This window comes from Channa argus, chromosome 3 (genome assembly GCF_033026475.1).
Source record: "Channa argus isolate prfri chromosome 3, Channa argus male v1.0, whole genome shotgun sequence".
Taxonomy (NCBI): Eukaryota; Metazoa; Chordata; class Actinopteri; order Anabantiformes; family Channidae; genus Channa; species Channa argus.
This window is the reverse complement of record NC_090199.1, coordinates 20,382,401-20,409,422: the sequence shown is the minus strand read 5'-3', so window position 1 is coordinate 20,409,422 and position 27,022 is coordinate 20,382,401. Positions and strand designations below refer to the sequence as shown.

Sequence of the window (27,022 nt, the reverse complement as noted above, 5' to 3'; positions counted from 1 at the left end):
TGGATCTATTATTTGATTCAAGCGTTAATTGATTTAGATTATACGCAAAGGAAGTGCTCTAAACTAAACGTTTAAACTTAGTTTAGCTCTAAACATCGAAGAAAAGCTTTTCTAGAAACGTGTTTGGCGTTATGTTACGTGGTAGCACTGAATTCACATTAGCTTTCTGTACATTCTAAATGGAGGTGTGATAGTCTGTCTTAGTCAAGTGTTCTTTTGCAGAAGCTTATTGAAAACCACGGATTTTGAACGTCTTCATAAAGTAATTTATTCACTTGTTGAAAGCCATTCCCCAGATTTGCGTACACGCATTATTGAACACGATAAGAATAACTTACATTATGAGAAATAATTTGGCAAAATTCCACCATTCCATAACACATAGTCTAATTTCTTCATTTCAGTATCTTCAAGTTATACTGCATATTTCACATCAAGACACCTGAATTCAAAAATACGTTAAAAAAATTGGCTTAATAATATGTTACAAAATTAAATATTGGGTGATATGAAATATCATATAATAGAGTAATTGCACGTTTTGCAGTTCTGCTACTATAAGCTACATAGTGCTGAAATAATTGTTGGAAAAGTCTGGTTTTGCTATGTAACATTTTTAGCTAACAAAGGGAATTGATAAAAGGCATCCATGTAGACATATATCATACATACAACTCTCCAACACTAAACAGGTTAAGACATCAATGATTCAAGCATTAACAATTTGGAAATTCCACCCAAATATATGGATAGTTTTGTCATACATTTAAAGCCAAACCCTTTACAAAGTAGATGTGATCAAATAAAAGTCTGAGATTAATGAAAATAGGAAAATTGTTTGATTCTTCATTGTTGTGCTCTTTCAGTTGTTAAGATTTGTAGTGCAAATGTTCAACAAATTATTTTTCCTTTTAAAAAGCAGATAATTCCAAGTGGTAAAACTTTGTACAAAACAAATGCACACATTTGCATAACGTTTTTTATTATTATATATATATATATATATATATATTTTGTTTTTGTTTTTTTTATTTATTTAGTAAAATGAAAACGTTTGGATGTATTATTTTAACTTGGATTGTGGACTATTCAGAAGAGGTAAGCTAATTTCAACATTTGTGCAGCTTATTTTTAAAATAATATTTATAAACAGTAATAATGCTTCATTACAATCCTGTAAAATTTTGTCATCATACACTGTAAATCATACTTGGGTTGACTGGCATCAGATTAACACTAGTGACAAAAAAGGAGGCATAAAAAGGAATGTGGTTGTTGCTCACAATGATCATAGACAGCATCAATCAGCAGTGTGCAGGCATGCTTGTTGAGTTATTTTCTGCTTTGCAGGTCCAGTGCTGTCTGTCTTTGAAAACACAATATTGTTAACTCAGATCCCTGAAGTTAAAATTCAATTTAACCCAGATTATTCCATCACCAGACTTGTTCATTAATCTTTCTTTAGATTTTTTCCTGCCTTCTGTCTGTGTCTTCATATAAGGCTTCTCCTTGTATCTTCTGGTGGGAGCTCCTGTACTGTTCTTTTGTCCTCAGAGTGAACACAGCTGGAGAAGGAGTTGTCATGTCGGCCCTTCACCTGGTGAACACAGAAAGAATAGAGGCACAATCATACTTCAAGTCCTGAATCAGTTTTCTGTGACTGCACTAATTATACTAAAGGTATTGTGATAAATAAAATATTCAACTCACAAGGTATGTTTTGTATTGTAATTCCTTTGTTTAATCCTTTTTTTGAATGTTGAATGGATAAATGCATTAAAGTGTTTATGTTAAGGTGACAAGATTTTAAGAGTTCATTGTAATGTTGAGCTTTGTCACACTGTGGATTCTCCAAAATAGAGTTATTTAGAAACCCACTGTTGCAACTCTGTATACTCAGTAGTACCATTGTAGTTCTTCTAGCTTTTTTGGCAAGAAGAACTTATGGCAATCGTAAAGGTGGGTATTCTTAATGTTTATATTATGAAAGATTGGAAACATTCTATATCAAAAAAACATTACTGTGCTGTAATAATGGTGTTGCCATATGTCCTAACTTATATGGACCAATGCTGTTACCAGGTAGTGAGTAAAGACACTGATTGAAGAAGATTAGGTGAGTGAGACATGGTGGAGAAGTTAAAAGTCATAATGCCCCTTTTATTTAAGTATTTGCGCAAGACTAAGTGATGGTGTCAATGGGTAATAAGGTCCTTAGTATAATTGTGGCTGTTACTGTTATTGCATCCACAAAATCAAGAAAAAAGGTAAATCCACATCATTCTTCGCTGTTGTTGATAGGGAGGGATACTTATCTGCTCGCTAGCTCCTTCTTCAGACATGATTTAAAAGAGGTGGCACGTTCCACAGCTTTATAGCCCTAAGAGGTCAGTAGATAGACATATTGACAGATAAAAAGAGAGAAGTGTTAAGAAAAAAATATATATGGAGACGTAGGAGGCAAGGAAGATGTAGAGACAAATAGAGAGGGGGGAAACAGAGGGGAAACGAGATAAAGTTGTGGGTTTAGGGACAATGAGTGTTGTGAAATGTAGAAATTCAGGTGCCAGCAAAATGAAAAAAAGGAGATGGAAAGAGGGAACATTGTAAATAACCAAGGAGGCCCCTGAAACAAATTCTCTGTTCACAGTTGACAACGTTAGTGATGTTTGGTGCATATTAGGCAAAATATACCAATGGGGCTACCTGCCATCATGTATTTGTTTCACTTCTTTAAGTCCTTCAGCCCCTGTGTTGCATCAAACACAGCACTAGAGGGCAGTATACCTCCTTGAAAACAAAACCGTGCAATTTTTTTTTTTTTTTTTTGATTGTGACTCCCAGTTCATATGGTCTTTTTCCATCAATTCAGGCAATTCACTAAAATTGTTACTAGACTAAAACTCCAGAAAAGCTCCCCAAAAATTCTGCCATTCAATGTGTTTTACATCTCTTCCACATCACTGTAGGTTTTTCCTTACAGATTATTTAGTGCTTGTAATTTAAATGAATGGATCTTATTTTAATAAATCTGTTTATTCAAAAAATGCATATGATTGCAGCATTAATCCAGGTTTGCTGTATGCAGATGTGTTTTACACATAGTTATTAGCTCCAACATGTATGTATGTTTGTTTTCAAGTAGATGAAGAGATGTGCCAGTGTTTTCCTCACCCTGGCTCCCCTGTGAAGCCGGTCCTTCATGATGCCAATGAACTCCTTGTAGGAGAGCTGGTCATCGTGATCTACATCAAAGATCTTGAAGATGGTGTTTACAAGGTGACGCGTTAGCTTCAGCCCAGTGGCTACATACACTGCTCTCGCAAACTCATCTGGCAGGAGACAAAGTAACTTCTTTTTGTGGGTTTAGGCTATACGTGTTGCACACCAAGATAGAAGGAAGGTCGCTGCATATGTAGCTCTAGTTCCCATTGCTCTCGTCTTACCTTGTCCAATGGAGCGAGCAGCAAAATTGTACATCTGCATGGCAATGGCAAAGTCCTCAAGATTGTTGAGAAACTGGAAGAAGGATCTGAATTCATCAAAGGTGATTCCCTGAAACACCAGAAAAAATTGTGAAGCAATAAATCTCTTGCGAGCCCAGAAATTAACTAAAGGGAAAAGTATGAATGAGAATGATATTCTTAAGAGAGACAGTGACAGTGAGTGTTTCAGCACAACGCTCCAAAGGCACCTTGACAGGTTTTGATACTGCAAGTTTTGACATATTAACTAATCAAGAAATTAAAACACCTCATAACAAAGAGATATAGACCTATTAATGCTTTAAGAGGTCAATAATGATAGTCTTGTGTGTACACAAAATAGAAGTTTTAAACATCCTGCAGTTCTTCATTGTCCAAATGTAGCTTTACACAGTAATAGTGCTGAAGCCATTCAACATGTAGCTGGCAGAGTGCATGTGATTGTAAACGTGGATCTTGTGACAATGAAGCCAGACCTGAAGATGATGTCCTTTATATAACAATATTGTGCTTTTGATAAAAAGGTGACACAAGTTTAAAATGGTTGAGGAAACCAACACATGCTCTTTGTTGTAAACCAGTAAAGATGATGGTGACCAAAGTAAAATGCAGAAAAGAGTGAATATAACTGCAGGTTCTGTACTGTGCAAGGCAAAGACCAACCTCCTGGTTCTTCCACAGCATGAAAGGGAAAGAAGGGAGGGACAGAAATAGAGTTGAGTAGCATAAGAACAATGGATAGATAGATAGATAGATAGATAGATAGATAGATAGATAGATAGATAGATAGATAGATAGATAGATAGATAGATAGATAGATAGATAGATAGATAGATAGATCTCCTTGCGTGAGTGTTGTCAAGTGTTTTTGTGTGGTTAAGTGAAGCAGTGGAGCGCTGAAGTGTGATGAGCCACAACAGCCTCAGGGAGAGACAGTGGTGGGAAATTTCTAACAAAAGCAAAATCACCCTAAGAGAAAGAACACAAAATCAAACAGATGGAGAGATATTGTCTTCTAGTCATTTCCTGTCCATTTCCTGTATGGTAAAATTTTAATGTTACACATTTTACTATCAAGTACCCTTCAAGGCTTAGGTATTTTTCCCCACATATTTTGCTTCAGCTTACTGAAACTGTCCATGTTTTGGACATGTGCTGTGCTGTGTTACTGCAGAGTACCATACCTTTTCATCAGGTATGCATTGGCGGACATTCTCCAAGTAGGCACTAATGTTGTCCACATTGGTGAAACGTAGCAGGATTTTAGCAAAGTCTTCTTCACTGATGGTGGTCATTCCTTTAGAGTAGGTCAAAAACTCAATTTCCAACACCTCAGTCTGCAAGTTATCCATGAACCTAGAGAGCAGAAAGGAAGGGAAAGAACATGAAACTTGTAATCAAAGGTTTATCGAAAGTAGCATGGCATTATTTTGAAAGTGTTAAGAACAAACATTTAATGCTGTCCATTGAGTGTTTTGAGTACCTGTAGAAGTCATCAAATGTAAGCTCTGCCTTCCCTTTCTTCCCAAAGAAATGGACCAGTAGGGTGGTGTCAATAGTAATACTCTCATCTGCCCGCTATGAATCATCCGAGAAGGAGGAATGGGAGAGAGACCAAATGAGTAATACAATGACAAAAGTCAAGCCTTGTGGTTGGAGATAAAACAGTGGCAGGAGTCCATCATAAATTGGACACGGCGACCCTCGTGCCAGGCTTGCAGGAAGCAGGTTTCTGCTGCCTGTGTGCACAGTGTGCACAGGATATGCAAAATCAAATTTTCAGTCCAATGAATCAACTCAGACAAACAGTCAGCGGCCATCATGACATCAACATACCAGTCTAGGCAGCTACCACCTTTAAGTTCAATGTCTGAAAGCATGAATTTTGTATAAAAACAGAACATTGGTTAAACATGGTGGAAGCATGTTCCTGTCAAAGTTTTCAGTAAGATATGTGCAGAAAAATGAAGATGAACAGCTAAGATCATGCACATCTTTGCTTTAGAAGAGACTAGATAAAGAAAGTCAAAGCTTTGTCCTTGCTGCCTAGACTGGTGAGGAGTGTTTCTGTAGCAGCATGAAAGACCGATAGAGACTGGTTAAGACACAAGGAGTGCTCATGTAGCAGCAAATGTACAGAGAAACAGAGGCAAAATGAAAAACAGAGTCATGCCTATATTCATCAAGGTCAGGAAGACTGTTCAGAGGAGCACAATGTGCCAGAAAATAAATGACACAGAGCAATAGAAGAGATGAAAGAAGACGGAGAATTAAACAAGGTGCATGGAAGAACAATGAAGGACAAGACAAATACATTGAGGTGACAAACACACAGACCCAATATGCCACCATGCATTTTTCTGTAGATGCCACATTGACACACTGAAACATCAAATCTCAAACAGCAACATGGAACAAAATCCCAAATAAGCACAAATATAGCAAAGGTCAGCTGACCTTTTTCCATCAGGGGATGAAAATCACAGGTGCATCATTGCAATTGCTCTACACTTTATTATATTTTTCTATACTCTGTGTTTACATATCTTTCAGTCTTCCTTACAGGCTTTGTAAGTGATTGCTAACTCAGTTCCTGTTCCTTTAAAACCAACTGAACAGGCTTCAATCAGCTGATTGACACTCTTATTTCTTACAAAAACAGGATGACATGCATATGTGTTATGAGCCTTTGTGAAATAATGCACGTTTTTGCTTTGAAGATTTGCTTTAGTTTATGCTCAATAACACATATTTGTCAGAAAAAGGTGACTGTGCTTTTGAGCAGTTGCAAAAAAAAAAAAAAAAACTCTCCTCAGCCAGCATCAGGACAGACAGAGTTATTTTTTTCCTCTCACTCCCTGCCATGCCCCACTGTCAACCCTTGTCCAATCCATGACCATGCTTAGGGATATGCAGACTGGGAAAAAATCTCATGCCCTTCTGAGGAGGAAAAGCATTTATGTCATTTCCATCATCATCATAACCATCATCGTCATCATGATGCTATTCGTGGTTCTACCTCAAGAGTAAAATCCTAAAATCCGATGTGGGACGAGAAGGAAATGCCAAAAAGGTTGGCACAGGTTTATGAAAGACAGAAAGAAGGGTTTGATTAAATTAAGTTGTAGTTTTTGTTGTTACAGTGTCATTTCAGGAAAGAGCAAATAAATATGACCAGGTTGCACGGATAATAATGTAGATAAAACATGATTTGGAGGAGAAAAACTGGGAAAGATGATTAGTAGACCAAAAATACTGGTGGCAAAAGTCCATTATGTAAGCATTCAAAATAGTTAGCCAAATCAGATTATGGGTCTATGAGTTGAGAATTATGGCTGCAGACTAGTGATATTCTCTACAGTCGGATGTAGATAAAGGCACTGAGCAAATTCCAAACATATATCCCCCAGTACATCTCACTGTAATGATTGCAAATTGGTAAACTCACAGGATAAAGTATCTTCTGGGAAATAAATATTAAAAGTAAACCCTGTTCTAGGACCACCAGTGTCAGAGTGACTCCCAGCTGTCTGTTTCTGATTTACATTGCAGTCTACTCTTTCAGTCTTTGATTATGGACAAAAGAAGCTCTCCTTCATGTAAACACAGACAAACTGAAACAATTACAGACTTTACAGACATTTTAGTGTCTTGTTTTCAGTGTCTCACTTATTTTAGGTTTTATTTTTCATTAAGCCTCTGATTACGGACAAACAGGACATAAATGTTTTTGCTCTTTTATCCTGTAACTGACTCATGACTTAAGTCTTTATGACACATGAGCTGTTCATACATCTAGACCCAATCCAGGTGGTGTTGCTCTCCCTCTCTTCCCTCCTATATGGATTTGCCCTCTCTTCATTTAACTTTTCTCTAACTTTTTTACTGTTTTACGCAAGACAGTAATAGTTTATCTTAATCTGGTACATGCCTAATCACTTCTAAATGCTCCAGAAAGGTTTATTCATTGTCTAAACTACAGGTAAAACTATAAGGTAATAATAGAGCAAGCCAGAAGCTTGCGCTAAATGGTAGATACTTTTTTTTATTATTTTTATATTATTTTAGGAAGGTAAGAAAGATTAAAATTAAATTTATCTGAAATGTAATTTGTCTGGCCACTTTGGTGCAGCAGAACTGGCCATAAACTCAACACTGACATATTAGTCATCCATATATTGTTGTTATGATAAATATGTTAAAGTATATCTTGAGTTATACCTCAGGACTGGTGGCAAATGTAAATGTTTGTTCTGCACCAATTCTTCTACAACTTTCAAAATGTTGCAGTGTTCACCAGCCAGGTATTAAGAATGTCTGTCTGCTGCTTGCTGCTGGACATTCGATGTACAATGGGTTTATCTGAGCTTTATCACCAATAACAGTTGCATGTAGTGGCTGGAAACAAGGACGGTGCAACCAAAACAGATGAGTTGCATGAAACCCCAAAAAAAGCTCTGCTAGTGCTCTGGGAAGTGTATCTCACCAAACGCAACTTCAAAATTACTGTCAGTGCAGTTTTATTCATTTTTCCCCTTTTCCATTGGTGCAATTACAATTACTGGTATAAACTGGTCCTTTAAGGAGTTTAACCTCAGGTAGACGTAATACCTGAGGCTTATCATTCCTGGAAGTGTCGCAGCATCTGTGTGAGTTCATCATCCCCATGAAGATGTAATGGTTACCTCGCCCACAAGGCACGAGCCAACACCTGGTGTATGCATGTATGTGTATTTATCCATCTACGTGTATGCATGCATGAGTTTACCCGGCTTTGATCATAAAGCTGAAGGTAAAAATAGTAATTACTGATGTAAACACTAAATGGTCTTCCTCACCCACTTTATATGTGTGAGCAATATCTTGGAGGTAGAGCTCATTGTAGCTCTTTAGTCAAGTCAGTCAGTGTCAGTCAGTCACACCTTCCCGGTTAAAAACACCTAACCCTCCTTTCCCTTCCCATGACCAGTTCATCTTTCTCCCTGCACATCCCTCCTGCTTTTATCTGCCATCCTCTTTGTCTTGTCCACTTTTTTTCCATTTCTTATCACTATTTCCCTTTTTATCCTGCCCCTGCTCTGATTACTCTGATATCCTTTCTCCTACCCGTCAGTACCTCCTTCAGCTGGCAAACATAGAGGTGATTTGCTCTTCCCTGTCAGTCAGTCCCTCCTTCTCCAGACAAAAGCAAAGAGGTATAATGGTGACTAATCTGTTGAGTAAACACATCTTTCTTTAAATACAACTTGCTCCCTTTCTTTCCCCTAAATGTGCTTCCCGAACCCCTCTTCTCCCCACCCACTTTGTTCCTCAACATTTGTTCTCTCTTCTGACCTGTGTCATCTTCTTTGGGACTCACTCACCTGTTTTGCTGTTTGATTTTATCTCTTCCCTTTTTTCCTTTACCCTCATGTTTTCCGGTTATCAGATTCAAACACATTTGTTAGAGCCTTTCTTTTCATCTCTCTCTGCTTCTGTCATCCCTTGTCATATTTTAGTTAAAATTCATTTCACATATTTAAGTCTCTCAAACTTTCAATGTCCCTGTTTTTGTATTATCACCGCCCCCCTCCTTCTGATTCGTCTGCACTGTCCGTCTAACATCCCTACAGATGAAAGGCTGCAGTGTAAATACAAGGTCAGCCCGTCTATGCTCCACTGTCATTACCTCCACCTCAGCTTCCGCTGCCACCACAGCGCACAGCCTGTCATTAGTCAACAAACCTGCTCACACTGTGTTAGCTGTTATTAATCACTAACTACACCTTCACCCCATGTTAGACAGATTGGAACGACAATTTAAGTGGCACAAAACAATAACTAGGTTTAAATTTCTGTGAAATTTCTATAAAGCAACAATTGCTTGAAAAGTTGAACTATTGTCCTGTAGACCTGTGTATTTCTACCTAATTATATATACAATCATAGGCCCAGAGTCACCTACTGACCATTCCTCCATGATCATGAGTTTATTTTGGTGAAATCTGTGTAATTACTGGAAGAATTGTCATGATATTTGCAGTAGTGTCAGTATTATCATTTTTAAAACTTCATTGATCCTCTTAACTTTACATCAAGTGCCGTCACCATGTGAACATTTTAATTTGCGGATCCCCCTACATGTACTTATAACAGATCAGCTAGCATAGCAAGCATGTTTTTTTTTTTGTTGTATTCTACTGTATTGTAATGTATTTTGGGATAAATAATAATAACGATGTCCAGTCATGAAAGAAGAAGTTTTGAAAATCTGTTTGAAGGCATCAGTGGCATGTATTTCAGGTCACCATTTTGTGTTAATGTCTTGATGCCTTATGAACTGATTTTAACTTATGGCCCTTTTCATTCAATGAATGACTACTGTTCTCAGAATTAGTCATAAATTCCACTTGATTCATTTAACACTATACATGATTTGCATTTTTATGTGCTCTGAGGGCAGCCTTCTTATCAATACCCTGTGTACAAGCTCTGTATATACAGTATGTTGTGGTGTAAACAGAGAATGATTTGACAGCAGAGCTACACCACTAGCCACAACACTTCAAAGATAACGGGGCACAGATACACATACAGAAGCAGAGTGAAGAGATTGAATGACTGAAGTAAGAAGCAGAACAAGTTGTTAAATTAAAATATTTACTAATTATCTAAATATCTAAATAACATGAATGGACCAATACTGTAACACCAGCACACTGCACCAACACAAAGACTGATTCCCTTTTTCATAATGACAAGAACAAATATAAAGCAAGAATGACCTTGTTATATTTATTCTTTAGAAATAAGTGATTGACACATAAAAATAGGTTAGGATGGAAAAATTAAGACAATTTGGAGGAAGCTCTGATTATCTCATTTATAAAGCATGTCAGAAAACAAAGAGATCTTTCCATACATGTGTTTAAATATTAGAAGAGATACAGTATTTGGTATGTGCAATACTGTGCGTACAGCAGGGAGATCTTTTCAGAGCTCATCCAAACAGAAACAAATGGAGCAAGTATCTACTCTCTGTTAAGAGTAAATAATAGAAATTAATGTGGTAAAAAACAAAATAATGTGGAACAACAAAGAAATGCTGGGAAATATTTATAGGTACGTGCTCAGTATCAAGCAAAATCAGAATGAAGGAGGAAGAGGAACAGAAAGCAGTGAAAAATTGACCAATACAGGGACAGAAGATAGCAGGTCTGTGTACCTCCACCAGGTCAGAAAAGAGGACTTGACTGGTGCTTCGCCTCAGAACATCCCAGTAACTCCGTGCCACAAACTCCTGACTTTCTTTTTTTAGCACCTGTAGGAGCGGTCAAGCAAGCCAGGGTCAGTTCCGCTACAACCACCTCAAGAAGTAATCTTTAGTACTAATAACCAATCAATCAGAAAATTATAGGAAGCACTGATCATACAAAACATGCTAGCAACAAAGAAGATGGTGACAGAGGGAGGAAGGGTCAGATTATACACAAAAACTTTGAAGATGTGCGTGACAGATAAAACAAAGAACATTACTTAGAGAAAAGTATGCTTCCAAGTAGCATTGTAAACATAACACTATGGATTACTAATAAAGATGTCCGCTGTAAGGCTACTATCGCCAAAGATACAAAGTTTCATTACTCTACTGCTGTGCTGAAGACAATTATAATTTAAATTACATTTGAATAAACATATAGCATATTCAATCAATCTATGAAGCCTACACCATACAACAGGGTTGTCTTTGTTAAACTGACGTGACAAAAAGAAAAAAAGAGAAAAAAAAAAAAAAGCTGTCCGAATACAGAGCTGAGCTCCTGACCACCCACCTCGTCTTTCTCTCTAGGGAGAATGTGGCAGCAGCCATTTTAACATGACCCAGCACTGCTCTTAATGTCACTGTGACAATGCAGTTATCAATCACAACACTGACAGGACAGGGGTGTCCGGGTGTGTGAAAAATGAACGCAAACGCTCAGAATTGCTACAGTGAGTGGACACTTCTGACATTTGTACTACACTTTACTCCAACTACATTAGCGAATCTTAAGTACTACTGGACAGACTTATACGATAAATGTCATTGCACTTAAAGAAAAACTAAGATACTGATAAGTACCAATGTTATTTTTTCTGCACAAGGATTTGAACATTAAAAGCATGCAAAGCTTACCTTTTCCATTTTGATTAGGCAGGATTTATTTATTTAATAGTTATTTCCAGCCTTTTATGTGATCAATAAGTGATCAACAGAATGTGCATTTAATAGCCCTTTTATTACAGCGATTTTATTGCAGATACGATATTAGATTATTTTTATAATAAAATGTGGAAAACACAACTTAGTCAATAGAAAAGCTAAAAAAGATCTCCCCTTCTCTCTTTGTACAAACAAACTTCTCCCAACAGGAAAACAGGCAAACAAACAGCACATGTCCTAAAATGGTTTAAAATGGACAGAGTCTAATTGTGTTTACAATTTTAGACAGTCTAAAGTCATTCTAAATCACATCACTCGCTTTTTGTGAAAGTTCATCTCCCCTGACCTCTTAAATCTATTACCCCTCTATTGCCATCCCTCTCTCCATTCACCCCACCCTCTGGCATCGTCCCTTCATCAATCACTGATCAGCTGACCTGACAGATGGATGACCTTTTTTTGAATCGTTCTCTAGCCATCTCTTCTTCTATCCATTCATTATTTTATTCAAACAGTCTATAAGTGTGTTTTGCTAACAACAGAGGATCAGGTGCACTGGGTCAGAGTTAACACTTTTTTTAAAGACAAGGTCTGGACACAAAAGTGAGCGATAGGCACATTAAACAGTCTGATAAGTATTACAATATAACTGACATTTGCACCTACCTGAGAAATCTAAACATTTGTTTAAATTTGCAGAATCTGGATTTAATGACATTTATTACCTGGATGTTGTTGGAGCAATGAAACTTTCTATGAACCTACTGTGTGTTTAATACTCCCCATCACTAACTCTCATCATCCTCTGCATCTCTTCTACTTTCTGCAATATAACTCTTGCAGTAATACATTTTTTGTGCAAATTCTCCTTTCAGAAATGCATTTAATCACTAAGAAACAAATGAAAAGATCAAAACCATGATGTGTTTGGAAACAAAAACAAAATAATATTTTTTTAGGATAAAATAAGGATAAGAAATAAATAAATAAATGTAAATAAAAAACAACTTTGCACTCCTCTATCTATCTTTACACCAGCTAAAGGAGAGCAGAAAGGTGGGTTATGGTTCAGGATACATACGCTGTTCATGGGGGCAACCTGATATCCATACAGCTGCATACTCTAACACACAGAGATAGAAGGACACGAAGAAGAGAAAGAGGAGGACAGAGCATGCAGTCAGAGAGGAGGAAGAGGAGGAGGAAGAGGAGAGAAGGTAAAAGACATGTTAGTACATGCAAGGACGGAGGCTGTGGATACACTCTGCCGAGGGATGTGTCATCATCAACACATCTACATTTACATTTGGGGATAACACACACTCTGCATGTGTGATCATTGTGGTACTGATCATATTCACTTTGTGCTGTAACTGTAAAGATTACATTGCCAGAACACATTCTTTGAACAACAAAAGTATCAACTCCATCATTGCACAATTATATGTATTTTGTATACATACATACAAAAGGATGTCCACTCATGGACATCTTTTTCTATATGTATATGTATCTGTATTTTATTTATTTATTTATTTAAGAAGGAACTTTAACATTTCTTTGTCATATGCCATAACATTATTATTGTCATGAGCTGGCCCTTTAGCTTCACTTCCCGTTCTGGGCTTTTATTGTGTGAGCCCCTTTCCCCACTTCCTGTTTCCACTTCATTCCACCAACTTCACCACTCATTACGGGTCCAAATTGTTTTATTCCTGTTCCCCTGCCTATTTGGACTCAGCTGTCCCCAAAATTTCCTGCCAGATTCTCGTGTTTTCTCCCAGATGCAACACTCAACCTTCCTGCCTGCCTCATGTTATTTTGACTCCTGACTCTTGTTAGTTGGACACTGTTGCCTGTTTACCTTTGGCCTAAGGTTTAGTTGCCGTGTTTCTTGTAGGCACTGTTTAATTTGCTAGCATTAACCGTTCTTGATCTGTCCTGGATGTCAGCTGGCTTATTTTTCATAACGACTTCCGACGTGCTCTGTTCGTGTGCACGTTTCAGTTTCTTGTCTGTCTTGTGACACTATTTAGATTATTCATTTGTATATTATCTGCTCAGTTAGAGTCCACCTTTTTCAGGTTTTGTATTAACCTGTTCACATTTGTTTCACATTTCTTATGTTAACTTTAGTTGTCTTAGCCCAGATTCAAGTTAGCTGCATAAGTTGTTCTGGCCCTGTCTTGTGTTTAGTTCAGGAGTGATTTTAACTTCTCTTGATATCCTGTGTTATGTAATAAATCAGTTTAGATCTCGCACCCCCTTTCTTTGGTTTGCCAGGCTTGCCCACACCATTACCTGGGTTTTGTATTTGCACTCAAACTCCTACTCCGACTTGGTTTCACAAGCCCTGGTGTATCTCCATAAATCTCGTTTGGGTTCCTTATCTCACTGATACCGCTTAAACATCCTGAGATCTGATTCTAATACCTAAAGTACCATTGTCAAAGTTTCGTGTTTAGCTCCCTTAGTTCATGTATTGTTTATTTTCTGTCAGCCTAGTCCTTCCTAAGTTGAGTAAATTTGTTGTTCCTTCCTTTTTACATGCTGTTTCAAAATGAAGTTCCCTTTTATAACCACAACCCCTCTCACTGTGTTTACACTTGGGTCCATTTTCATACACAAACCTTGACAATTGTGTATGTTTTGTCAGGTTATAAGCCTGTATTTAAAATTAACCATCAAGCCTGTATTTATAATAATAAAAGCTGATACTGAAACAGCTAGTAAAGCGAGGTGGCCAGAGTTGATCAGTGGTGCTGAAAAACACTTTTCTATATCAGCAGGTCCATACAGACAAACCATGGATGTTTTAGTTTGCTGCACTAAGGGTAATTAGTAAGAATTTTTAAATCCATCCTCACATACCACACCGTGGTCTTGTGTTACCAACTTTCTTACCAACTGTGCTGACTTCTCAGCGTCTCCTTTTCTCCCTTTCTTCTCATTTTTCTTCCGGAAGATCTCCTGAAGCTGTGATGGGATAAAGAATCAGGATTTCACTGATGTACAAATGTCCATAAAGTTCATTGTCATTTCCTCATTTAGTTTGGTTCACAACGGACAACTATGACTGATGTTGTACATTTAAGACTTATTTAAATCAAACAAGACCTTCATTTGACTAAAGGGATCCCATGTTGGTAAGGTTTACATTCAGGAGAGCAGAAAATCACCTTCTATAGCCAAACCCCGAATGTGTGAATTATTTTTTTAGTCCCACCTGCTCACTCCTGCAGGGTTTTCCACCATTACCACCTTACCCTGCTGATGCACCATCCCACTCCTTCATACCTCCACTGAGATTCTGATCCTTTCCTTCCTGCGGCAGTGTTTTTATTGTGTTTGATCTGCCCCTCCAATGCAGCAATATAATGAGACATATGTTGCTCTTATAGATTTTTAATCTAAAGAAATGACAAACAGTTTTCAACCTGAAACGATGGCTTAAGCTTAAACTTACTGGGAATAATACATAGACAACATAGTTTTACCTTCGTTCTGGAATATAACCTAAACAACCGTACTCTGTCATAGTGTGAGTAAAAATTATGTTATAATTAACATTCAATAATTCAGTTGAGGATGGATTTTTTTTTTAAGTGACTCACCACCAAGAACTCCCTCTTGTCCACCATCTGGTTGCCGTCTGCATCAAACATATTGAAAGCAATCTTAAAGCCAGCATGGGGCTCTGGAGAACAGAGAGGAAAGCACATAAGGTGAGTGTGTGCATGTGTGAGTGTTATAGCCAGTTTTATGTCCAGAAATAACATTAAACAAAGCAGTATATAGGATAAGTAGAAAAGAGTTAAATCAACAGTGACAGAGCATTGCTGTTAATCTGTATTCATAGTTAAATGAACCTTTGGGGCACTGCAGGTTTATTTCAAAAATACCAGTGCAGATACTGTATATTTGCTACAGATTAACCTTTTCTTGTCCCTCAATTCGTCTACTACCGCTAGTGTAAAATGTAAAACAGTACAAAATAACATTTTGGGGGGTTTGGGGGGCAACACAAAGAGCCATTTACAAACAAAATTCACGCTTACATTCACACCAATGGACAATTTGAAGTGTCACCAATTAATCTAATATTGATGTCTTTGGACTGTGGGAAATAAAACAGGGTACCCAGAGATAATCCACACAAGCACGGGGAGAACATGAACTCCACACAGAAACGCCATAGACCAGGGGTGGATTTGAACCAGGAACCTTTGAGCTGTAAAGTAGGAGGGCTTGCATGGTTGAGTTTTAACTTGAATTTGTGTATGCAGCAACAAAGTGTTCACTGAGAAGGGGTTTGACAGATTTTCCGTGCCCATGCAGTGACTTCCATTGCAGAATCATACTGGTTGTGGTTTTTGGCCTTGTCAATTGAGCACAAAGATTCCGCTGGATTCTCTGAATGTTGAAGAGATGTTATGTACCAGAGATGATGAAATTCTTTGCAAGCTTATGCTGAGAAATGCTATTCTCAAGGCGTTGGACAAACATTTTTTCACAGACTAGTGAACTTCACCCCATTCTTACTTCTAAAAGACTCAGCTTCTCTGGGATGCTCTTTTTATACCCAGTCATAATACTGACCTGTTGCCAATTAACCACAATGGTTGTGAAATAATCAACCAGATGTTCTTTTCAGCATTACACAACTTTTCCAGTCTTTTGTTGCCCCTGTTCAAGCATTTTGAAATGTGTTCCTGGGCATCAAATTCAAAAGGATCTTGCCCAAAATAATCAAATTTATCAGTTTAAACATTTAATATGATTTCTTTGTACTATTTAAACCCAAATATATGTTTAAAGTATTTGCAAGTCATTGTGTCTCTTTTAATTAAACTTTTACACAGTGTCCTAACTTTTGGAAATGAGGTATGTACTGGTATATAATAAAAGTTAACATTACAACACCTGTCTGTCTGGCACTTTACTATTTAATGCTGAAGCATTATGTTATAATCTTTATTAGATTTGTTATTATTCTACTTCTTCCAATGTGTGTTTTAGTGCAGCTTTTTAATATCTTTTAAACTTTTATACTTTCAGATTTTCAGCAATTTGTTCTCATTCAAATGAATATAGACACTCCTTAAGAGGAGCTGTGGAGTCCCCCGCCTCTTTGTCCTCTTTCAGATTTAACCAGTTGGGCATACTTCACCCTAGAGAGACAATTCAAGCTTTAAGCAAATCAAAAGACTTTCAGCTACCAGCCTTGTATTTTGCTTTTTAATATCTTTTACAGTTTTTGCATCATTTAAGTTTGATGTACTTTTTGGTGAATTTTCAACTTTTCGATTAGTGTGTATTGCAAAATGTTGGCCGAGCTAGAGTGGGTGACATCACACTCACTATACCTTCTAGCTTCAACTTTTACCAACTTGTTTTCTCCTTTTTTAACTTTCAGCTTTCCTCAGCAAAATATACATTAAAATGTAGGTATTTTTGTGTTCTTTTGGGAAATATAACTCCTATAGTATTTGGCCAGTTCCAGAGTGCCGTCTGAAACTCCCATCAGAGCCCATTATAACGGAGGTCCAAAAATTCTCCTCAAATTACAACTGGGGGCTGTTTTAAAAACGCCACCCTGTCTTCATTTTATTGAGTATTTTCAAAACAAATATATATCGCCATGTTCGGTGAAGCCTTCTGCTGCTCACGTTTTTTTTTTTTTTTTTGTTAATAGGACTAATACATTTTCCCATTTTGCACATTTTGCGAGGCAAAGTCTGAGCTGTTGATGAACTGTCTTCAGCAAATGTGAGTGACTCAGCAGATCGAAAGCTCTCATTACCATGGTAACAATACATAGCTGAATCAGGTCATGTGATCAGCCTCAGAATGCGTCTACACAAGCTGTATTTTTCTCCTACATAATACAAAGTGGAAACACACACCCAGACACAAACACACACACAAACACACCTTCAAAATTAAAGCATTTTGACACTTATTCAAATTATTAGCATTTAAGTGGTAGAATAGATTTGTGGTGAAGTCTACCTACAGTGGACACACACAGACAGGAAACACACTTTCAAAATAAATGCCATTTGATACTTTTTTCAAGTTTCAAGTTGGACCTTTCAGTGCTGAAGCTTTCACGTTGCATTTTCTTTTTGGAAATGCTTTTTCTAATGAAAAAAAAGATTGAAAAAAAAAGAGTCATAAGACAAATACAAATACTTTTACTTGATAAGTAGAGCCATTTTTTCAAACAAGCCTTTACATTTTTGCCTACACTGAAGTTTGGACAGGTGATAAGTAGAGCTTTTCTCTTTTTTTCTGTGTCTGTGTACCCCAGGGGGAAGGGGAAAACCACTGCATTTGTGCCATAATTGCATCTTCTTTAGTTCTGGGTGGGCTTGTGGGTAGCTCATATTCTTTACATTAGATAACTTAGAATAGTATACTGACACGGGAAAGTCAAAGCAAGACATAATAGTAAAGAGGTAGACAGGTTTAAATGACAGGAGGATGTGTAGAGTGAGCCGACTCACTTGTCAGGATGCAGAGCAGGAACAGGTATTCAGTGTATGAGATGATGCCTAGTAATGAGACGAAAACATAAAGTGTTAAAAGGTCACATTCAATGTGCGCGAACACACACACACACACACACACACACACACACACACACACACACACACACACACACACACAATGTTTACAGATGTTCAAAGGCCGACCGTGGGCTTCCTGACACACACACTCACACACAGACACACTCGCTAACACACATAATCCTTCCTTTCATGGAGATAGCATCTTAAAATGTGTCTTCTTGAGGCTGAGCTGCCAACAGCCATTTGCCCACACACCGCTTCTTTTTCTGCACCTTCAGTGTCCAAAGTAAAGACAGAGGCTGGCAGGGGTGTGTGTGTGTGTGTGTGTGTGTGTGTGTGTGTGTGTGTGTTTGGATAAGCAAGTGAAAAATGTTTTAGGAGGTGAGGTTTTCTTGCCTCGGGCCCATTTAGGAATCTTTGCAGCTCCATCTCATCTCTCTCCCTTTTTTTGCTCTATGTCTGATCATTCAGATAGTTCAGGGTGACTCGCTTGAGTGTTACGGGAGACTGCTTTCTCGTGTGTGTGTGTGTGTGTGTGTGTGTGAGTACACAATGAACATGAAACCAGCCAGAAGCAGTGTGAGCCTTGTGTTTTCCTGATGCTTGACTGCTTTGAGTAGAGGAGCTGGTTTGGAACAGAATTCTCTTGTCTTTATGTAGCGAGAGCTCAGCAAAGACCAGGAGATACACTCTAATACTTCTTAGGTTTCTAAAATACATTCTGTATGGTTACACTCACATACTTGCAGAGATACAAAAGGAAACATATATCAATATAAACAAAAATAGTACTTTTGATTTTCCTTAAAACAGTTTTTACATTTTCAAATATTTCTTTATTTGCTTACAACTCTTAATAATATCTTATTTGTATCTATGTTACATTTTGTTTGTCATTTTTATGCCCTTCCAATATCCCGATCACATCTCTCCTTACACAATATCTTTTAAACAAATCACTGTTAAGTTAGAAGCTTCCAAAGAAAGCAGCAATGACTTATGACCCAAAGTCACTGAAATTAAAATCAGCACTGCTTCCTCCTCACAAAGTGCGTTTTCTTGGTTAATCCCTCCTGAATTTCTCAACTGGTCAGGGGGTTAAAATATACTTTTATGTTTCCTTATAATAAGTGATACTATCACTTGATCGGATTCCTGTCATGTGCGGGTTTCAGTTGTGTTTTTAGAAAATCAACTTTGGTCCCAAAAACAAGTTTTCAAAAGCTCCACACCAAGCAAATATTCCCAACTTCGAATACACCTAAGTTAACATAAGCTGTCGATGTCTGTCATGTCTAGTGTTGTACAACTATCACCTGACCATAAATTCATCACAGTCGTAAATAATTCAGGTACTTGTAAACCAATGTAATAAAATTGCTGTGCCAGGGTATAGTGTGTAACCTTCTGCCAACCAGTGCTGACAAACTATACAGACCACCACACACACACACACACACACACACACACACACACGAGTGAATGATGTTCAGGCAACACTGTGCATTCCATTGTCTGACACACATCTCTGTCATTCTCAAAAATCCAAAGCCTTTCCAAGTATTTTAGTTGTCCTCGCTGCTCACGGCACGAAGACGAAAACATGTCATGTCATTATCACACACGCACACATACACTTCACACACATACAGTACACTCATGCACATACTGTACATACAGCTTATTTACACAACTTTCACAAGGATCAGCACTTTTAACTAAATGTAATAAGTGTGCAAATGTGTGGTTGAGGTAATAAAAGAATTGGAATACATACTGTAGGTATTGCAAAATTCTGACAGTGTGTGTCTGTATGTGTGTGTGTGGTCTTGGCAGTATGCCACCAGTGATTTATAGACATGCACTGTGCATCCTCCTTCTACTATAAAGATGTAGGATAGGTTTACAAACGTTCTCTTTTCTCTGTCCTTGTGCTCTTTTTTATTTCTCCCTTTACTCTCCCTACTCCTTATATTCCTTGTTTTCACTTCTTCACTCCTTGTGTCTCTTATATTAGTACACTTATCTTTCTCCATCTTCCATCTCTTTTTTCATTTTCTAACAATTTTAATGATGGAAAGCCCCCTGTATACTGGTAAAACACACGTATACACAGGCACAAGGGGTAAAACATTACTGCGATAAACAAAAGCAAGGGGATGCATCGCATAGGCTGCGTTTTATTGAATATCTCCATAAATGTGTTTATGTCTGTGTTATTGTCACAATTTGTGTTGCGTTGTGCTGCACTATCTTGAAGAAATGCTTTAATTAGGGGGACATTCTTTCTTTAGTGGTTCAGAATTTGTCCTGCTCACATATGCAACAAGGGAAGGGGAGGAGAGGAAGGAGAGAAGAGGTTTATTTTTAGATTTGTTTAGCAGGTTGTTTGGCTGGAATCAGGCTGACAGTATGTGCCCAATCCTGGATTAGAGACACCTACAGTGAAACACACACCTCAGGTAAGGCCCAATATACAAACACATGAGAGTATGCTGTAAAATGTATAGGAACTATAAATTTAAACTGTACATACAGTTTATTACCGTTGATCTACATATACAGGTATTATTGAGTATAAAGCTAATTTAACTTTTCTGGCAAAAAAAGTCAATACTAATTCACTGATATTCACTGACCTTGTTATTATCTGACTTTTACTTATTCTTTCTGATAACAATTAAAAGAGTTTATAGGTTAAAGTGTGTATTTGTATTAACAAGAGCACAAGTGCTCAAGGTGCCTTTGCCACATTTTTTTTTTTATGTATGTGTGTGAGTTTGCTCTGTTAGACCTCGTTCTCTCAGGTTGCGGAACAATTTGGACGATCCTCTCCATACTGGAGGGGTTTCTGACAGTATCTTCTCCAGCTCCTACACACACAAAAAGACACATACTCTGTTAAAATTAAAAAAACTCTGATCCATCAAAGAATTCCATAACTTGATTCTGCTCACCACGTGTGTGCAGAGTTGGTGAAGCACACAACATAGGCAACAATGGAGCCTGTGAAAAGCTTTTTTCAATAATGTGAACACACCTTTAGAGTGTTTGTAATGTTCATATAAAGAAGTTGTGCGAGTAATGTGTTACATTTAGTAAAAAGGTATGATTTCTGTAGCCACTGTTTAAAACACTGAATATACCTGGACTGCTCTGCTTTCTCAAAGGCCACAGTATTATGAATAAATAAACTAAGGATTCATTTCTGTTGCAGCAACAATATTGTCTTCCCTTGCGTCTTCCAGTGTTTCTGCTGGGGACAGACATTTTTATGGTCCACTGAAGAAATGTAGATTTCAGGCCTGGAACAGTATCTGGTGTTAAAGGGCGACAATTTTCAACTTACTCTCTATGACATAAGTTTGGGGTAACTTCCTTATATTAAAATATTTATCTGCTTTTAGCTGAAAAACTCCTCCGGATGACATCACTCAAATGAGTTTTTTAGGATTACAAGTTCAGATGATGTCAGGCAGGGGAGCTCTGGAAAAGCAGGTTGACTATGATTATAAACTCCATAGTGGGAGCAACAAGACGACATAATCTGAACTCAAGGTTTTCTTTCAAGTGATGTCATCTGAAAGCTTTTGTCAGCCAGAAGTACAGTACCAATATTTTAATAGTATTTAATAATAATATAATAATATAGTGAAGTCAAAAAGAAGTTTCATTTCATTCATTTACATCTACTACTCAAACTACAACCCAAAGAAGAAAGTTTAAAATCCGTGAAGACGTCCTTTAAATGTAGCCTTCTCCCATGTGTGCTGACTCTGAATAATACAGTTCATGCACTAGTACTAAATGTAAAACCTGACATTTAAATAAAGAAACTCAACATCTCTAGAAAAATGTGGATCTAAACTGCAGTGTATACAAAGTCTGCGATATGCAACAGATGCCTGCAACATGGAGTGGCAGAAGAATGAAGCGTTCAGAGTGTGTCTCCCACCTGTTTGGTCAGGGACCTCCAGGGCCTCTTGTCTGCCAGGGAATGAGACAAAGGAGAAGAGAAAAAGAAGGGAAAGAGGAGAAGAGAGTTTGGGTGGGCTCAGTCAGATAGCATCTGTATGATCTAGAAATGGGTCTTAATGTGCTGGGTACAGTCACAACACACACAGCAACACACACAGACACACTCACTGTATATACACTGTCATCATCACAGGCCCATTTGTACTGTCTAAAGTGCCCCATGCTTGTCTTTGTAGTACGTAGAATGTCCCCGTAAAATCACATACTACTTTTGTACTGTTTTATACAACAAGCTTCATCTAATTCAACTTCAAAGGGGGCATTAGAGGATGTCGGCTGCTGAGAGGCTATGTGCGGCTGTATCATGTGTCAGAGAGCTGGGGTGGATGTAAACACACACATACAGGTGCACAGTTTGCACGCAACACAAGCACATAACCACTGAAGATGGGAATGGCAACTTTTTTTAGACACGTGTTTGTGATAATCTCAACTTCTGAGTACATTTTTAAACCAGATGTCTTAAAGTAAAAAAACTATTTGATTGCCCACTTCATATATTTAGATGGTTGATGTGAGCAAATGGAACATGGTGAAACTAAGGAGTGAGTGTGTGTGTGTGTGTGTGTGTGTGTGTGTGTGTGTGTGTGTGTGTGTGTGTGTATGTGTGTGTGTGCAAGTGTCTGACTAGTATTGACCGCAGACTAAACAATAGCTGTAATGCCATCTGCTTTGAGGCTGGTTTCCCAGGCCTAATCTGTTACGACTGGCAGCAGGCTGACTGAAACCACAAAGATATGTTAATACGGGAATTTTGAATGTTTTAAAACATGTTTTCAATAAACAACAACCTGAGGGTAACAAACTAATTAAATGTAATAATGTAAAGGACACATTTCCAACAAAATGCTAGTCTACAAATATGGACACTACATACAGAAATATAAGTAAACTTCCTGTTTATTCTGTGTCAGGCAAAGATTTTAGAACACAAGTATCAACAAAGATCTGGGAGTCTAACATACATACTTCTTGGTTCACTCATGGTAACTGACTCAATGAAGTTTTGTGGAGTCATGTACACCTGCCCTTCATACTCCACAGAGCTGAACATGCGGAAGCGATGCTCATGGGATGACATGTGCACATCTCCATCCTCAAAGTCAAATGGACGTGCCTGCAGACAAAACAACAAAACATTTTTTGACTGTGAGCCTTTTTGATGAGCTACACCTATACGTCTTTTTACTAACTATTTTAAGGACCCAGATTTATATGAATATAATAAAAAGCTATCATTTATATTTATTATTAACCATCACATTTAGCACAAATAATATCCTCACTTCTGACAGTTTTGTACGTGGTCAGATCTGTGCATTTCATGCAGACAGTAAACTCTAAACTTTATGACCTCATCACTGCTTTTTCACCTCCACAATGAGGAGATCTATTATAATAGATTATAAACACATTCTGAATCACTGGCACAGTACAATAGCAGGAGAATGAAAACACACACACAAATAGTTTGTTATCAGGTTCTACTTGATTAGCATCTCTGTCTCTCTCTCTCTCTCTCTCTCTCTCTCACTGTAACAGCCAGGGCTTAAACTTGATTAGCTGCTGTGTAGAAAAGCTGTGACATCAACAGACTGTGCTATGTAGAGCTGTGTAAAGAAAAGTTTCCAAATTTAAACCATTCTTGCTGTAGGGCCCAGCACTGCTCAGCTCAGCTATGCTAATGAGCACACAAATTCATTCATAAAGCTTTGATGCTGATTTCACCAAGGGGATTTTTTAAGGCATGAATAGGTGATGAGTGCTCAGCTTTAAAAGAATGCACTGAAGTAAAGTTTAAGAGCATACGTTTTGACTATTACTAATTAACTAAAGTTTACGAAGTTCTACAAATGCATCAGGATTTGCACACCATGCTACACCACAACACAACTTGAAGTAAAAATTTGATGTTACTTTCTAGAAAGAAGAATAGAGGGCAGTTTTTGAAATTGCTGTGCGGTACACTGTGATCCTATGTTATGTGACCAGTAATACACCTTTTCCTATTGCCTGGTCTTGTTATACTGTCTGCAATGCAGATGCTCCAGGTGTTTTCCCCTCAGGCAATCCAGTGTTCTCTATTCACAGCTGCAGCACTTTGCTTCATCTTAGTAAAATTACAGGATTATGCAGGAATTTAACCAGCTAAGGTCCCAGAAGATGTCAACCAGCCTTTGTATATGAAAAAGTGATTGGCAACACCATTCACCGTCTTCCTGTGCTAATTGTTTTGCATCTTACAGTTTCAGAAAGCAGCAGTTTTCTCTGTTGTGCTATGAAACTGTACCATAGACACTGGATCTGACCTCAAAAAGAGAAACTACACAATATGTTTTCAAATTTTACAGGTGGTGAAGAGAACTACTGGATTTCAGAAAATAATAGTGTAAAAGCAACCCAAAATCTGATGTTTCCTCAAATTATAGACTCTTTTATAAGGTATCTGCTAATCTACATTAAGTTTGTTCCTGTCCGCCTCATGCTCTGGACTGCTTTAGGCCTGTTCCCTAGTGGTCTCTTAAATCCAGGTCTCTGCTTTAGCTGATCCACTTTTATTTCTTGGCAGTATGGTTTTCTTGTTACCTTTTGAAATGGCTGTCTTGATAGAACTTAAGTGTCCCTGCACCTTTGTTCTTTTTTCCAGCGTGTCTTCAAATCCTATGACCAAATATATTATAAATCAAAAAAATAAAAAAGAAAGGCAAAACAACAGGATAGGAGAGCATAATGCAACAGCAACAGATACAGGAAGGTAGACACAAGACAAAAAGAAAAGAGAAACACGAAGAAGCACATACTCCTGGAGACGAATATCTACATCCAACCCAACTGGAATTGTGCACTGACAAACACTCATCCAACCACTCAATGTGTTATCTATCTGTCATGTCTGTTTGTTTTGGTATGAGATGGGGCTTCTGCTTCTAAACTGGTTTCCTCTCATTGCTGCACCAACAGTTTAAAGGATCTAATATTAAATGTACAACCTGTATATATGTATATCATATTATTGCAGGAACAGCATTTGTTTACCACACTCCAGGGTCAAAATTGGTATGTACTATTGTTCAGTATTCCCACAATGTTTTTTTCTGAATCAGCTATACAGTCTAAAACAAAAGCAAAGGGTTTTCATCTATACACACAGGTACAGGAATACACTAAACTCTACCACCTGGAGGTGGTAATGTTCAATACTGTGGCCATTATCAACAGGTGTCAGAACACACAGGGCATCACACATTGCTGCATATGTGTCTGCAGACCAGTCAAAGTGCCCATGCTATCCCCATTAACATGCTAACATTGAGTGGTTTGCATGCAATGCTAATTTTTCGTGAGATCACACTTAACAAACTGTCCTCATTGATTAATGTTCTGATTATTATTCAATAATGGTCACTAAAATATGGCAAACAGCAAAAAGGCTGGTGGCTTTCAGTTTACGTTCACATAAGAAAAACTAATCAAAAAATCAAAAAAACAAACATTTCAGCTCTGCAGGGAACTGGCAGTGGTCCAGAGTTACTGGACTTGTAAGTATAAAGACTCTGAGATTAACCAGAGAAGAACAGTGGTTACTTCTGAATATGTGCTGTGTGAAGCTGGAGGGGAGGAACAGTGGTTGTTTTTGTATAAATACTCATCTTCCATGTAGTAATGTTTGACTAGTACCACACTTCAGAAATTCAAAAGAATTCAGATTCAAGGCTACTTTTTCGTGCTGACATTTCTCCTTGAGAACTAAATAGTGAATCCAAGACATTAACTTATACTTTACGGAGTAGCACTGTCACAAACTGGGCGACTGTCGCGTCATTTCAGCACCAGCTCGAGCGGAGAGCGACACTTACGCATATGCGCGCGCACATCGTCCTGCAGCCAAAGAGTGAGCAAAATGTTTCCAATGGGCGTGATGGGAATGAGTGACACAGCCACAGAGTATGTGCCCTGTAGGAATAAATATAAGCTGTCCGCCACGCCATAACTACGGAACAAACATAGTCCAGTCTAACCGGTCATGTGGGTCTAATCTTAGTGAAAACTGTAAAAATACCCTTTCCCTCAGTTTTTCGTTGAGTCGCTCCGCTGTCCGCACGGAGGCCCTTATGTCAACAATGAGGGCAACACAGTTTGTGCCAGTGGACCTGCCGAGTCGCTACGTGTCACTACAGCAGTGCCGCTTTCACATTATCGATACCAACCCCACCCTCAGTTCCCGCCAGCCTCCTACCTTCTCCTTGGCTGCCACGGTGGGCATAAACGGCAGTAAACGGATGCTCTGTCTCTCCATCCTCTTCCTGCCTCTGCCGCCTGCTGTATCGTTGCAGAAGTAAAGTGCCACCGCGCCCCCCCCTGCAAGACACAGTCCCGCTGCCAGCTTCCTCCGTCCTCTTCCTCTGTCGACTGTATGACCACCGACAAACTCGTTTCTCGCCGCTGACCAGAGGTTTAGCTTTCCGGACAGCGCTACTACTCTGCGGAAAACGGCCATTTCTGCTGCTGCTGCTGCTGCCGCCGTACTGCTGTGGTATGCGTCAAGGCAGCACAGAACTATCGCGTTTCCCCACTTTTATCGCGAGATGTTCGCCCTCACTGTTGATGCTGAAGCTGAGTCCCATTCGGGGCGTACAGCGGAGCATTTGATCCTTCAATGAGTCAACGAGACTGATTACTTCATGAATGAAGGCAAGAATTAACATTTGTACTCTATCTCTAATTGTACAGAATTTAACGCT

At 38.2% G+C, this 27,022-nt stretch overlaps 1 protein-coding gene across 15 annotated transcripts; it reads right to left on the bottom strand.

Moving 5' to 3' along the window:
* Nucleotides 1-252: 252 nt before the first annotated feature.
* Nucleotides 253-26,865, bottom strand: micu3a (mitochondrial calcium uptake family, member 3a). Of its 15 annotated transcripts, none has more exons than XM_067498569.1 (17): nucleotides 26,518-26,861; nucleotides 23,250-23,397; nucleotides 22,198-22,229; nucleotides 21,037-21,115; nucleotides 18,177-18,224; nucleotides 17,760-17,810; nucleotides 15,282-15,364; nucleotides 14,572-14,643; nucleotides 12,749-12,790; nucleotides 10,690-10,785; nucleotides 6,505-6,519; nucleotides 4,969-5,063; nucleotides 4,670-4,841; nucleotides 3,447-3,555; nucleotides 3,175-3,332; nucleotides 2,316-2,380; nucleotides 253-1,600 (listed from the first exon to the last, which is right to left on the bottom strand). In XM_067498569.1, exons 1-17 carry the CDS (start codon nucleotides 26,776-26,778, stop codon nucleotides 1,594-1,596), a joined length of 1,533 nt encoding a protein of 510 aa, XP_067354670.1. In that variant the 5' UTR covers nucleotides 26,779-26,861; the 3' UTR covers nucleotides 253-1,593. The 15 variants fall into 15 exon arrangements, with proteins under 15 accessions (XP_067354670.1, XP_067354674.1, XP_067354672.1 ...); XM_067498570.1 differs by having other exon boundaries at nucleotides 1,506-1,597; nucleotides 2,278-2,380; nucleotides 26,518-26,863; XM_067498573.1 differs by lacking the exon at nucleotides 12,749-12,790 and having other exon boundaries at nucleotides 26,518-26,862.
* Nucleotides 26,866-27,022: the final 157 nt, after the last annotated feature.